The 15,434-nt window shown below is 44.3% G+C and overlaps 1 protein-coding gene across 2 annotated transcripts in view; it reads right to left on the bottom strand.

Annotated features, from left to right (window-relative positions):
* dennd3a (DENN/MADD domain containing 3a) overlaps positions 1 to 15,434 on the bottom strand; it is a 170,199-nt gene that overhangs the window by 91,371 nt on the left and 63,394 nt on the right. For both annotated transcript variants that reach the window (XM_085992426.1, XM_085992427.1), the window contains exons 8-9: positions 6,329 to 6,547; positions 5,112 to 5,233 (exon numbers count right to left, since the gene is read on the bottom strand). In XM_085992426.1, coding sequence (XP_085848552.1) covers positions 5,112 to 5,233; positions 6,329 to 6,547 — 341 coding nt within the window. The remainder of the gene's footprint in view (positions 1 to 5,111; positions 5,234 to 6,328; positions 6,548 to 15,434) is intronic.

The raw sequence follows: 15,434 nt of genomic DNA, 5'->3' as shown, positions 1-15,434 counted from the left end.
ATAGCTTGATTATCCTGGCAGGAGATATAGCTGATTGGATTTTTGCCGTCACAGAATCTTTGGGCTAAAATCATCACAAATAGAGCACAGTTTTCAATGCAATAAAAATCACAAGAACGCCAAAGATTCAAATGAAGTGCATGCAAGTTTTTAAAATACAGGTTAAGAATGGTTTTGGGGAACCTGTCCATTTCATGAAAAGGACTATCAATTCCAAGTGAACCTTATCGAAAGGAACAGAAGAGGGGCCTGCTTGGTCTGGATGAAAGCCTTCACTATTTCAATGGAGAGACCAGGCCAAAAGATTGAGCATTCAATGATTGAATGCCTGAGATGCATGACTCCAAAAGATAGTATGGTCATCAAGGTCAAGACATTTTTTTTTTTGCATCTTTACTTTTGTAACCCTCTTGGAAAAAGAAATAGCTCCCAAACAGCAATGGAGTCAATACCATATAATTTTTGAGTCATCTGTTTTCCTATCGACATTATTGGCCTGAAAAGTGACTGAATAGCTCAGATACCAGTTACCACAGAATTTAACAATAAAGCCTACCGCCAGTGAACATCAAGCAGGAACCCACATGTAGAAAGTATGAGTGCAATACTTCTTCCTGTCAGCATATGAAGAAAATGATTGATCCCAGAGGAACTCATCATGAATTCCTGACAACTGGGAGAAGATGGAGACACTAACTCATCTCTGCCCCCACTCAATCCATGTGGCATTGTCATAATCATTAGCAACTCTAGAAGTATCAGAGTAGGTGGAAAGCTCCTCAACCAAACTGGGAACGGTAGCATAGTGGTTATGTTACTGGACTAGTAATCCAGAGGCCTGAACGAATGATCCAGAGACATTCAAATTCCACCATGGCAGCTGGGGAATTTAAATTCAGTTAATTAAATAAATCTGGAATAAAAAGCTAGTGTCAGTAATGTGACCATGAAACTATCAGATTGTCGTAAAATCCCATCTGGTTCACTAATGTCCTTCAGGGAAGGAAATCTGCCGTCCTTTCCCGGTCTGGCCTATATGTGACTCCAGACCCACAGCAATCTGGTTGATTCTTAACTGCCCTCTGAAATGGCCTAGCAAGCCACTCAGTTGTAACAAACCGCTACAAGAAACAATAAGAATAATAAAATCGGACAGACCACCTGGCATCGAACTAGGTACCAGCTTCGGGCATGACAACGGCACAGTCGACCTTGCAAAGTCCTGTTCACTAACATCTGGGGACTTGTGCCAAAATTGGGAGAGCTGCCCCACAGACTAGTCAAGCAACAGCCTGACATAGTCAAACTCACAGAATCATACCTCCATCACTATCCCTGGGTATGTCCTGTCCCACCAGCAGGACAGAGGTGGCGGCACAGTGGTATACAGTTGGGAGGGAGTGGTGGCGCCCTGGGAGTCCTCAACATTGACTTCGGACCCCAAGTCTCATGGCTTCAGGTCAAGCATGGGCAAGGAAACCTCCTGTTGATTATCACCTATCGCCCTCCCTCAGCTGATGAATCAGTACTCCTCCATGCTGAACACCACTTGGAAGAAGCACTGAGAGTAGCAAGGGCACAGAATGCACTCTGGGTGGGGGACTTCAATGTCCATCACCAACAGTGGCTCATTAACACCACTACTGACCGAGCTGGCCAAGTCCTGAAGGACATAACTGCCAGACTGGGCCTGCGACAGGTGGTGGAGAGCCAACACGAGAGGAAAAACTTACTTGACCTCGCCCTCACCAATCTACCTGTTGCAGATGCATCTGTCCATGACAGCAGTGACCACCGCACAGTCCTTGTGGAGACGAAGTCCCATCTTCACAATGAGGACACCCTCCATCGTGTTGTGTGGCACTAATGCTAAGCAGATCAGATCAAAGCTCTGCAGTCCTGCCACATCCAGTTGTGAATGGTGGTGGGCAATTAAACAAATAACGGAAGGAGGAGGCTCCATGAATATCCCCATCCTCAATGATGGCGGAGCAAAAGACAAGGCTGAAGCGTGTGTAACCACCTTCAGTCAGAAGTGGATGATCCGTATCGGCCTCCTCCTGAGGTCCCCACCATCACAGAAGCCAGTCTTCAGCCAATTCGATTCACTCCACGTGATATCAAATAACAGCTGAGCGCACTGGATACAGCAAAGGCTATAGGCCCCAACAACATCACAGCTGTCGTGCTGAAGACTTGTGCTCCAGAACTACAGCTACAACACTGGCATCTATCCGACAATGTGGAAAACTGCCTAGGTATGTCCTGTCCACAAAAAGCAGGACAAATCCAATCCGGCCAATTACCGCCCCATCAGTCTATTCTCAATCATCAGCAAAGTGATGGAAGGTGTCGTCGACAGCCCTTTCAAGTGGCACTTACTCACCAATAACCTACTCACCGACGCTCAGTTTGGGTTCTGCCAGGACCACTCGGCTCCAGACCTCATTACAGCCTTAGTCCAATCATGGACACACGAGCTGAATTCCAGAGATGAGATGAGAGTGACGGCCCTTGACATCAAGGCAGCAATTGACCAAGTAAGGCATCAAGAAGCCCTAGTAAAATTGAAGTCAATGGGAATCAGCGGAAAAAGTCTCCACTGGCTGGAGTCATACCCAGCACAAAGGAGGATGGTTGTGGTTGTTGGAGGTCAATCATCTCAGCCCCAGGACATCGCTGCAGGTGTTCCTCGGGGCAGTGTCTTAGGCCCAACCATCTTCAGCTGCTTCATCAATGTCCTTCCCTTCATCATAAGGTCAGAAGTGGGAATATTCGCTGATAATTGCACAGTGTTCAGTTCCATTCACAACTCCTTGGATAATGAAGTAGTCCATGCCTGCATGCAGAGAGACCTGGACGACATTCAGGCTTGGGCTGATAAGTGGTAGGTAACGTTTGCACCACACAAGTGCCAGGCAATGACTATCTCCAACAAGCGAGAGTCTAACCACCTCACCTTAACATTCAACGGCATCACCATCGCTGAATCCCCCACCATCAACTTCCTGGGAGTCACTATTGACCAGAAACTTCACTGGACCAGCCACATAAATACTGTGGCTACAAGAGCAGGTCAGAGGCTGGGTATTCTGTGGCGAGTGTCTCATCTCCCGACTCCCCAAAGCCTTTCCATCATGAACAAGGCACAAGTCAGGAGTGTGATGGAATACTCTCCATTTGCCTGGATGAGTGCAGCTCCAACAACACTCAAGAAGCTTGACACCATCCAGGACAAAGCAGCCTGCTTGATTGGCACCCCATCCACCATATTATACATTCACTCCCTCCACTACCGGCGCATCGTGGCTGCAGTGTGTACCATCTACAAGATGCACTGCAGCAACTCACCACGGCTTCTTTCGCAGCACCTCCCAAACCCTCAACCTCTACCACCTAGAAGGATGAGAGCAACAGGCGCATGGGAACACCATCACCAGCAAGTTCCCCTCCAACTAACACACCATCCTGACTTGGAAATATATCGTCGTTCTTTCATCGTCGCTGGGTCAAAATCCTGGAACTCCCTCCCTAACAGCACTGTGGGAGTACCTTCACCACAAGGACTGCAGCTGCTCACCACCACCTTCTCGAGGGCAATTAGGGATGGGCAATAAATGTTGGCCTTGCCAGCGACACCAACATCCCAGGATCGAATAAATAAAAAATCCATAGAGCAGGGGCGGAGCTGGAAATAACCCATGAGGGAATGACATCCTACTACTTTGCATACTTTCCGTCTTGCCTTGCGACAGTGTCATTCAGGAGTAACCCAAGACTTTAAGAAAAGACAGACATGTGCCACCTCGTCAAACTTCCACAACAATTATTTTCAATTGATGAAGTTCACAAGAACCACTTAGTTATAGTGTACTTATACCAGTCTTATCTTTGCAGCGACACCAATGCCAGATAGAGAAACAAACCTTCTCATTTTCTTAACACTGTCACGGGCAAAGGTTTAGTATTCAACAGATGCACTCCATAAGACAACTTACAAAAGGGCAAAGACAAAATCAGGTCCAATGAAAACTAAAGGGGAAGTAGAAACAGAACGCTCAATCCCAGTTGCCAATGAATTTGCTTCATCATTGGCAACCATCAGTGTTACCTCAGAAAACATCTGTGTTAGAAGTGATCAATCCACAAATAACTTGGTGATCTTTGCAAGGTGTCAGACATCACAAGAACTGGTATAATAATAATGTAGAGTGCTGCACTGTCAGAGGTGCTGTCATTTGGATGAGACGTTAAAACGAGGCCCTGCCTGTCCTTTCAGGTGGACATAAAAGATCCCACAGCACTATTCGAAGAAAAGCAGGGGCCGTTCTCCCCAATGTCCTGGTCAACATTTATCCCTCAACCAATATCACTAAAACAGATTGTCTGGCCATTATCACAGTGCTGTTTGCGGAATCTTGCTGTGCTCAAACTGGCTGCCACGTTTTCTGCATTACAACAGTGACAACACTTCAAAAGTACTAGATCTTTTCTAACAATTGGCTGTAAAGCACTTTGGGATGTCCTGAGGTCATGAAGGGCACTATATAAGTGCAAGTCTTTCTTTCTTAAAGACCTCAATCACTTAATACAATGGCTTGGAGCTTTCAACTATTTTGATAATTTCAGAAAGTTTAATGACTTTTTTCATCATTAATCAGTAAAACAAAAAGCACACAGGAAAAAGTGTGTTTCCTGCACAGTGATGTTAGATTGCTCGGTTGCTAACAATGAGGAAAAAAAGAGTTTCAACCTTGTAGCAGTGCAGTTATATGGCATGCGAACGATCATGTGAAAAGCTTAAAATTGTCTTAAAAGGACATCAGCCTGAAATTATTTCTATAGTACAGTATGTGGAGAATGCTATAATAATTATTTCACCACTATAAATTACTTTTTATTGTACCAACTAACTATATTACTAAAACACCTCAAAAGAGTCTCAAAGACATGCCCGTAACACATATCTACTAAAAATTAAAAGAAAATTATACTTTTCAAAATTCTTTGTTTTAGCAAGCATCAAAACAGCATTATAAAGTTTGTCTGATTTACTGATGCTTTGTATGTGCTAAGTGAAACCTTGTTCAATATACTGCATTTGCATTTACCTTTGTGCAAAACATTCTGCAGCTTCTAAAGGAACGTCAGGTATTTCTGGTTCAGTATCTGCCAAGTTTGAGAATTTAATCGTTCCTTCGTCAATGTTCACCAATATTAACCCTTCAACTTCCTATATAATCAGTGACAAATAAACAAGGTTACCTTTAGGCTTGAGTTTTAAGTGGATTAAAACGTTTACTGTATGACGTAATGCAATTATATTTAAACATTTTCTAGATTGCAATAGTTTAAATACATTTTCCTATCGTTTTGATTTTTTTTTTTTAAATTAGAGCACAAGAACTTTTAGGAACAGGAAAAGGTTGTTGGGTTATCCACGTCAGATGGATCTCAAACCAATGATATCATCATATCCTGCAATCTCAATTTACAATACACTGAAACTTTAATTGTGTCTAGGGATCTGTCTAGCAGATAATGGAAATTAACCCAAATAATCAAGAATCCCCAAAATACACTGCTAATTGCTAATCTGAATTTTAAATGAGTTGCATTTCTTCAAATGCCCAATGCAGAACACTTGAACAGCGTTCCTCTCTATTTCCCTGCTCCGAGCAGCAAGATCAGCTGCAGCTTGAACAACTGATATAATGGCTTGAAGCTCCTTCACTACATTTGCTTTCGATTCCAGCTACCAGACTCAAGCAAGTCAGTGTAAAATGCTGCTCTCCTGTCAGCCATAGCCATCCCGCTCCATCATCACCCCCATACAGTGGGGAGCGCCAAAGACATACTGTAGCAGCCATCCCCAAGATTGGCACTGCAGGCGCTGCTGTGGCATTAAGCATCATCACCAACTGGTTACTGGACACTTACACCACTCAGCAACATTAAAACAGTTGTGTTGTTTGTAACATTGGTAGCTCTGCTGAGATCCATGCTGCAGACTGGATCACTGGAAGGAAGTGAAAATTCCACTTGCCGCTCACCCCTGCGAGACCAGCAATGGCATCAAGGAGAACTTCTGGTTAGGTCTCAAGCCTGTGGCAGATGCAGTTCCAAGTGGGTCCCTGGAGGAAACTTCGAGCCAACAGATCATGCCAGCAGGACCAGGACAGAGGTAAGTGAAAAACCATGCTGCCAGCCTTAATTCCTGCTGGTCTCCTACTACTCATGGAGATCAGGAATATGGGACGAAATATCTATGTGGTTAATTGAGGCTCCACTAATCATGCATTTTTTTCATTAATGATATAATATTTACAGAGTTAACTTCTTTAAAGTAATCAACGTGGCAGCCCATGAGGAAAGCTGTTGGTGCCATCAGAAAATCCATCATTCCTTTGGACAGGATAGGCACATAGGTATGTTGCCACTGGAGCGGGTGAAGATAGAGAATAAAACATTCTGCAATGAGTGTCAGCAAAGCCCAATCAGCTGACAGAAAGACGATCCTCTGTTCAATTAAAATACATGTCAGGATCTACGAGGAAAAAAGAAAATTTGAGATAATCATCAACTCTTGGCATTTATCCCCTCTCAACACTTTATTTATCCTTCAAATCTCTTCACTTATGCACATCGCTCTGCATTAATATAGTTTTTGACTAAAATTAAGCTTGTCATATTCCATATATTGTATTTTATAGATTGTCTAGTCTGATGGAGGAGGTAGAACAGGAGAAAACTCACTGTGCATAGCTGGCGGATTTGAGTGCCGCTCACCCCTGCGAGACCAGCAATGGCATCAAGGAGAACTTCTGGTTAGGTCTCAAGCCTTTTTTAAAAAAAAGCATTTAAATCATGTCAACTGCACCTTCCATGGGATCTTGCAGCATTAAGCTTAAAAAAAAAAATCAAAGTTTTTCCTCCAGGAAAAACATTGGCCTGGAAATTGTGGTCGGAGGCTTGCCGCCCAAGTACGCCTCCAAACCGAAAGAAAACTACATACTTACCTTGCGTCTCCGGACTCTTGCGGTCCTGGGCCTGCAGGCGTAAGCCTGTGTAAAGGCCCACGCATTCCAGGGGCGCATGCGGGTCGCAAGTGTTCCAGGGATCACGTGGGCCAGGCCAACCAATGACAAAGGGGGATTCCTATTATGCTTATGAGGATTCCATTTACATACCGAATCCCCATAAGCATAATAGAAATCACCTAATAAATAAATTTTACACCACCGAAATAAAAATAAATGATCACAGGTTCAAAATTTATTAAGATATCTTTTAATAAAACATTTAAAATAAAAATTTAATTTTTTGGAAAATAAATTTAAACATTTTTAAAACGGGACAAAATTTACATGTAAGTGAATGTTTAAATCATTTTTAAAATGTTATTTTAACCCTTACGCTGGTAAAAGGCGACCTTACACATGCTTTGACCAGGGGTAAAGGTTTCGCTGGGCAGTAGGTGGGCAAATAGCCCAACTCTGCGCCAGTGAAAGTGAATTATAACTCATTTGTATATTGTACACTGCATTTTAACTTATACTTATTATACTTATACTACCATATATACTTATTATATTACATTACTATTACTTCCAGTGGTAATGAGGCTTTTTGCACTATTCATCATATCCTGCAACTTGGACTGTCATTGTTATACTTATTTGCTTATTGTTTCTATATTTATACTTGGTTTTACTTTTGCTTTTTAAATTTGTACTTATATTGTGGAGTGAGTGGGGAGTAAGCATTCCATTGTACCAGTTACATATGGCAATAAAATAATCTTGAATCTTAAATCTTGAATTTACAGTGGATGCGGATGATCTGTCAAGGAGAATCTTGACAGATCACAAGTTCCGGGTTCTCGTGCATGCGCATCGCATCTAGAAACCCGGAACTTGCGGGGCCATTCACAGAGCTTACGACTCATAGTCCCCGTAAATCCCAGGCCATTATATTAATGACAGCTTCTGAATAGATTCATTAGATATTCTCAATATGTGCATAGTTGGTGCATGTGTGCTTCTGACCTACTTATATAAATGATTTGGATACAGGTAGAATAATATCAAAATTTACTACCGATATCAAATTAGACAGCATGGTAAACTGAAAGGAAAAATGCAGCTGGGCATCAACAACTTAGTGGTGTGAGCAGATAAGTGGCAGGTGCAGTTCAATGTAGTGAAACATGCAGTTTTTTTTTGGGGGGGGAAAGACAGTAAAAGGAAGTATACCCTAAATGTAAGCTCTTTAAGGGAATGTTTTAGAGAGAGAAGGGATGGGGCAGGGAAATGAAATTAAGTGGATAGCTCTTTCAGCCAGCTGGAGCAGATGTGACAGGATAAAGGCTACTTTCTGTGCTGTAAAATTCACACAATCTACCTGCAAAGTCACCTTGGACATTCTTTTCTACATGTCCCCCACTCTCTGTCGAAAGGTCCACCACTCTCTGCCGAAAGTAGTTAAATCTAAACTGTCTGTGCACCTTCCCTCTTCTATGCTTGAGCCCATGTTTGCTGGCTTGTGGCAATCTCAGAAATATTATCAGGGTTCAATTCATCTATTCCCTTAAGAATCTTGAATACTTGCAGGGAGGAGAGTTTAGGATGAACTGAAATTTAGAGGTGGAGGATCAAAGACAGGCCAGGAGAGAAATGAAATAGTTGAGCCTGGAAGTGACAATGGTATGGATGAGGATTTCAGCAGCAGATGGGCTGAAATAGGGCCAGAGGCAAGTGAGGAGGAAGTAGGCAGTCTTTGTGATGGAGAGAACTTGGAGTTGGAAGCTCAGCTCGGAGTCGAATAAAACACCAAAGTTGCTAACAGTCTGATTCAGCCTGAGTGCGAGACCAGAGAGGGAGATGGAATCAGTGGCAAGCTTGTGGTAGAGGCCAAAAATAATGGCTGCAGTCTTCCTGATGTTTAACTGAGGGGAATTCCAGCTCATCCAAGACTGGATGTCAGACACGCTACCTGACTGTATAAAGGCAGTGGAGGGGTTGAGAGATGGTGCAGAGGTAGAGCTGGTGTTCTCAGCCTACATATGGAAGCTGACCCCATGTTTGTGGGTGACATTGCCATAGGGCAGCATGTAGATGAGGAAGAGGAGGGAGCCAAGGATAAATCCTTGGGGGACTCGAGATAACGATGCAGAGTGAGAAGAGACTCCATTTCTGGAGACGTCCTGGCAATAAAAGGAAAGGTAAGATGCAACCAAGCAAGGGCAGTCCTATTGAGCTAGACAATGGAGGAGAGGCATTGGAGGATAGCAAAGTCGACTGTGACAAAGGCTACAGAAAGGCAAGAGAATGGTCAAAGCCCCACAGAATGTCATTTGTTACTTTGGTTAGGGCCGTTTTGGAGTTGCAGAGATGGAAACTTAATCAGAGAGATTCAAACAGAGTTGAGGGAAAGATAAACATGGGTTTAGGAGGATACAACATACTGTATTAAGGACTTGAGAGGAAAAGGAGGTTGGAAATAGGCAATAGTTTGCAAGGACAGAAGGTCGAGGGTATTTTTTGTTTTTTTTAAAAAGGGGGGGGTGATGATAGTAGTTCTGAAATGGAAGAGGAAAGTACGTAAAGAAAGGGAACCATTTACAATGTCAGCTAGTCCGGGAGCCAGGAAGGATGTTGGGTGGTCAGCAGTTAAGTGGGAAAGGGGTCATAGGAGCAGGAGGTGGTTCTCATGGACAAGATAAACTCAGAGAGGGCATGGAGGGAGATTAAAGACAAGCTGATGAGAGATGCAGGTTCAAGCTTAGACAAGAGGAGAAGGGGAAGGAAGGAAGCAAGCAGTAGAGGCAGCTCAATAGATGGACTCATTCTTAGTGACAAAGAAGTTCTTGAGGTTCTTGCGCTTGTTGTTGGAGGTAGAATGAAGGGGGCAGGGAAGAGGGGATAAGGAGATATTTAGTAGTCGAGATAAACTGGGCACTATCTTGGCTTTCAAGAATGATCCTGGAATAGTCAGCAATTTTGGTAGAGGAGAGTGAGGCCCTGTAGCACCCAATATGCTGTAGCAACTTCAGGTGAGGGCAGATGTGCGGTTAAACACAGAAATCCAAAAATTGCTGTCCGAGATGCGCCTCTCCGCCATTAGCTTCACGAAAATGGCATCTCGCTGTCTGCCTCACCAGTCAAATACATCGAATGGCGTGAAGTTGCTGTACTTGCACGGTAGATACAAACTAATCTTGCCACAGAAAGTTAAGTCTTTTCCATTTAACGACATGATAAGTTTAAATTACCGCCAAACAACCTCTCCTGGCACTGAAAATTAACTATTGCAAGAGTGGCGTCTCATTCCATAAGGTTTTAATTACTGTTGGAGATTTTATGACTAGAAGGCTGTTTCCAGTGGGGTTCTGCAGGGCTCAGTACGAGGTCCCTTGCTTTTTGTGATATAAAGCAGTGATTTAGATTTCAATGTAGGGGGCATAATTAAGAAGTTTGCAGATACACAATACAAGAATTGGCCATGTGGTTGAAAGTGAGGAAGAAAGCTGTAGACTGCAGGAAAATATCAATTGACTGGCGAGTTGGGCAGAAAAGTGGCAATTGGAATTCAATACGGAGAAGTACGAGGTAATGCATTTGGGGAGGGCTAACAAGGCAAGGGAGTACACAATAAATGGTGGGAAACTGAGAATTGTAGAAGAACAGAGGGACCCCCCCCCCGCCCACCACAACCCTACTTCCTTCTGTGTCCACCCCTGGAAAAAACTCTCTCACACAACTGCACTTATGAAATCCCAACTGTCCAGCCTCTGGCCCTCCATTTTCCATGACATTTCTGCATCTACCAATCTGCTCAACCACCCCCTCACCACTATCTTTGATGCCCTAGTCCCTACTAAAACAATTACCCTCTCTCACCCTGGCCATTCCCCCTGGTACGGTTCTCATCTTCACTCCCTTAAGTCCAAGGGACGCAGACTCGAACGGATATTGCGGAAAACTGGTTTAGCCATTCACCCCCAGATCTGGCTGGACCACATAAAGCATTATTGGGTCCTGCTCTCGTCTGCCAAAATTGCTCATTATTCCAGAATCATTCTGGAATGCAAAGATAAACCCCGGCTCCTATTCTCTACTGCTAACCGTCTTCTTAAACCTGTCTCCCCAGTCTCCTCCACCCTTACCTCCGATAACAAATATGAGGAGCGCATGGACTTCTTTGTCTCTAAGATTGAGACCATCTGTTCAGCTGCCTCTTCCCTTCCTTCCCCAGGCCCACTGGGCCAAACTTCCTCTAAGGTTCCCCCCTGCCCTTGCCCTGAACTCACATCTTTCTCCAGTTTCTCTCTGATCTCCCCTCATGACCTCTCTGAGCTCATCTTGTCCATGAAACCCACTTCCTGCTCCCTCGACCCTATTCCCACCAAACTGCTGACCACCCAACTTCCTTTTCTGACTCCCATGTTAGCTGATATTGTTAACTGTTCTCTCTCCTCAGGTATTATCCCCCTCTCCCTCAAATCTGCCTTCATCACCCCTCTCAAAAAAAAACACAAATCTTGATCCCTCGGTCCTTGCAAACTACCACCCCATCGCCAACCTCCCTTTCCTCTCTGAAGTCCTTAAACGTGTTGTTGCCTCCCAAATCCATGTCCATCTTTCCCGCAATTCCATGTTTGAATCCCTCCAATCAGGTTTCCAACCCTGCCACAGTACCGAAACGGCTCTCATCAAAGTCACAAATGACATCCTTTGTGACTGTGACAAAGGTAAACTATCCCTCCTCGTCCTTCTTGACTTGTCTGCAGCCTTTGACACAGCTGACCACTCCATCCTTCTCCAACGTCATTCAGCTGGGTGGGACTGCACTCGCCTGGTTCCATTCTTATCTATCTAATCATAACCAGAGAATCACCTGCAACGGCTTCTCTTCCCACTCCCGCATCGTTACCTCCGGTGTCCCCCAAGGATCCATCTTTGGCCCCCTCCTATTTCTCATCTACATGTTGCCCCTTGGCAACATCATCCGAAAACACAGCGTCAGTTTCCACATGTACGCTGACGACACCCAGCTCTACCTCACTGCTTCTTCTCTCGATCCCAGACTGCTTGTCCGACATCCAGTTCTGGATGAGCAAAAATTTTCTCCAATTAAATATCGGGAAAACCAAAGCCATTGTTTTCAGTCCCCGACACAAACTCCGTTCCCGAGCCACTGACTCCATCTCTCTCTCTAACATCTGTCTGAGGCTGAACCACACTGTTTGCAACCTTGGTGGCATATTTGACCCTGAAATGAGCTTCCGAAAACATATCCGCAGCATAACAAAGACTACCGCCTACTTCCACCTCTGTAACATCGCCTGTCTCCGCCCTGCCTCAACTCATCCACTGCTCAAACACTCATCCATGCCTTTGTTACCTCTAGACTTGACTATTCCAATGCATTCCTGGCTGGCCTCCCACATTCCACCCTACGTAAACTTGAGGTCATCCAAAACTCAGCTGCCCGTGTCCTAATTCGCACCAAGTCTCGTTCGCCCATCACCCCTGTGCTCGCTGACCTACATTGGTTCCCGGTTAAGCAAAACCTCGATTTCAAAATTCTCATCCTTGCTTTCAAATCACTCCATGGTCTCGCCCCTTCCTATCTCTGTAATCTCCTTCAGCCCCACAATCCGCACCCCCCACCCAGAGATATCTGCGCTCCTCTAATTCTGCCCTCTTGAGGATCCCTGACTATAATTGCTCAACCTTTGGTGGCCATGCCTTCTGTTGCCTGGGCCCTAAGCTCTGGAATTCCCTGCTTAAACCTGTCCGCCTCGCTACCTCTCTTTCCTCCTTTAAGACACTCCTTAAAACCTACTTCTTTGACCAAGGTTTTGGTCACCTGCCCCAATTTATCCTTATGTGGATCAGTATCAAACTTTGGCTTAAAATACTCCTGTGCAGCACCTTGGGACATTTTACTACGTTAAAGGCATTATATAAATACAAGTTGTTGTTGGTGTGCATGTCCACAGATTCCTGAAGGCAGCAGGACAGGTGGTTAAGAAGGTATACAGGGTACTTTCCTTTATTACCCCAGGCATAGAATATAAGAGCAGGGAGGTTATGCTTGAACTGTATAAAACACTAGTTAGGCCACAGCTAGAGTACTGCGTACAGCTCTGGTCACATTACAGGAAAGATGCAATTGCACTAGAGAGGGTACAGAGGAGATTCATGAGGATGTTGCCAGGACTGAATAATTTTAGCTATGAGGAAAGGTTGGATCGGCTGGGGTTGTTTTCTTTGCAACAGAGGCTGAGGGGAGACTTAATTGAGGTGTATAAAATTATGAGGGGTGAAGAGGAAGGACCTATTTCCCTTAACAGAGGGGTCAATAACCAGGGGACATAGATTTAAAGTAATTGGTAGAAGAATTAGAGGGGAGTTGAGGAGGATTTTTTCACCCAGAGGATGGTGGGGGTCTGGAACTCACTGCCTGAAAGGGTGGTAGAGGCAGAAACCCTCATTGCATTTAAAAAGTACTTAGGTATGCGCCTGAAATGCCATAATCTGCAGGGGTATGGACCAAGAGCTGGAAAATGGGATTAGGCTGGATAGCTCTTTTTCAGCTGGCACAGACACACTGGGCCGAATGGCCTCCTTATGTGCCGTAAATTTCTATGATTCTATAGCGGGAATTCCATAGCGTGGGCTGCTGTGACATCAACAAGCTGCCTAAGCAGCCAACCAGACAAGGAACCAGGAAGTGAAGAAGCTCCTTTTATTCTGACTTTTTAAAAATGTTAGAGAGCAAAACAAAGATTGAGGCTTTCACATGGGGAAATGGTAAACCTGAAATAAATATTAAACTTTAAAAAAATTTTTTTTTTTTTTTTTAATTTCTTAAAAATTGTAATTTATCATCAACATGGAGAAAGTTGACACTCCAGAAAATTAACATCAGTTTTTCAGGGCCATAACATTTGTTTAGCAGTCAATGCTCTGTTAAAACTCCAGTTACACCTAATTCAGCAAAGTCTTTCAATGAGGTATTTAACAGCTATTTTGCTGCAGAAAAGCCCAAGTTTTCATCAGTTTCATTGATTTCCCTGATTACATCGATTACGGCTATGCGGGTGGGGGGGGGGGGGGGGGGGGGGGGGAAGAAGAGTTGTGGCAGCCACAGCGCAACCAGTGTCAGCGCAGTGAATAACTGACCGTCACTTCAGGATTTCCACATCCGAATGCACATATGCTAAATCCTGAAGTTACATACGAATTAGGAGCAGGAGTAGGCCACTCGGCCCTTCGAGCCTGCTCCGCCATTCAATAAGATCATGGCTGATCTGATTACTCCACATTCCCGCCTACCCGTGATTACTTTTCACCCCCTTGCTTCCCAAGAATCTATCTACCTCTGCCTTAAAAATATTCAAAGACTCTGCTTCCACCGCCCTCTGAGGAAGAGAGTTCCAAAGACTCACGACCTTCTGAGAAAAAATGTCTCCTGATCTCTGTCTTAAATGGGCGACCCCTTATTTTTAAACAGTGACCCCTAGTTCTAGATTCTCCCACAAGAGGAAACATCCTCTCCACATCCACCCTGTCCAGACCCCTCAGGATTTTATATGTTTCAATCAAGTCACCTCTTACTTTTCTAAACTCCAGCGGATACAAGCCGAGCCTGTCCAACCTTTCCTCATAAGACAACCCGCCCATTCCAGCTATTAGTCCAGTAAACCTTCTCTGAACTGCTTCCAACGCATTTACATTCTTCCTTAAATAAGGAGGCAATACTGTACACAGTACTCCAGATGTGGTCTCACCAATGCTCTGTATAACTGAAGCATAACCTCCCTACTTTTGTATTCAATTCCCTTCGCAATAAACGATAACATTCTATTAGCTTTCCTAACTACTTGCTGTACCTGCATAGTAACCTTTTGCGATTCATGCACTAGGACACCCAGATCCCTCTGCATCTCAGAGCTCTGCAATCTCTCACCATTTAGATAATATGCTTCTTTTTTACTCTTCCTGCCAAAATGGACAACTTCACATTTTCCCCACATTATACTCCATTTGCCAGATCTTTGCCCACTCACGTAACCTATCTATATCCCTTTGTAGACTCCTTGGGGGTGATTTTCATTCAGAAGTTGGGAAGGAGGCGGGACTACAACTTTCGGGGTTGTAGTCCCGCCTCCATCGAGATGCGGCCAATCCACGCGATTTTCACTTGATTGACCTTGTTGAGCCCGCCCAGCAGGCTCAGCAGGCCAATTAAGGGCCACCCGGCAACAGGTGACGTCACAGACTGAAATTTCATCTGTCAAGACGTGTTGACAGATGAAATATCAGTGTTTCACAGCTGTTTGAAGCTGTCAAACACTGAGTCTTACTTCTAACCTGAGTCCTTCTACGCAGACTCAGTTAGAAATCTCGCCGGCACTGAAAGCT

This window comes from Somniosus microcephalus, chromosome 7 (genome assembly GCF_052327205.1).
Source record: "Somniosus microcephalus isolate GS21.2 chromosome 7, FLI_Smic_1.0, whole genome shotgun sequence".
NCBI classification, from domain to species: domain Eukaryota; kingdom Metazoa; phylum Chordata; class Chondrichthyes; order Squaliformes; family Somniosidae; genus Somniosus; species Somniosus microcephalus.
This window is presented reverse-complemented; position numbering and strand designations above follow the sequence as displayed.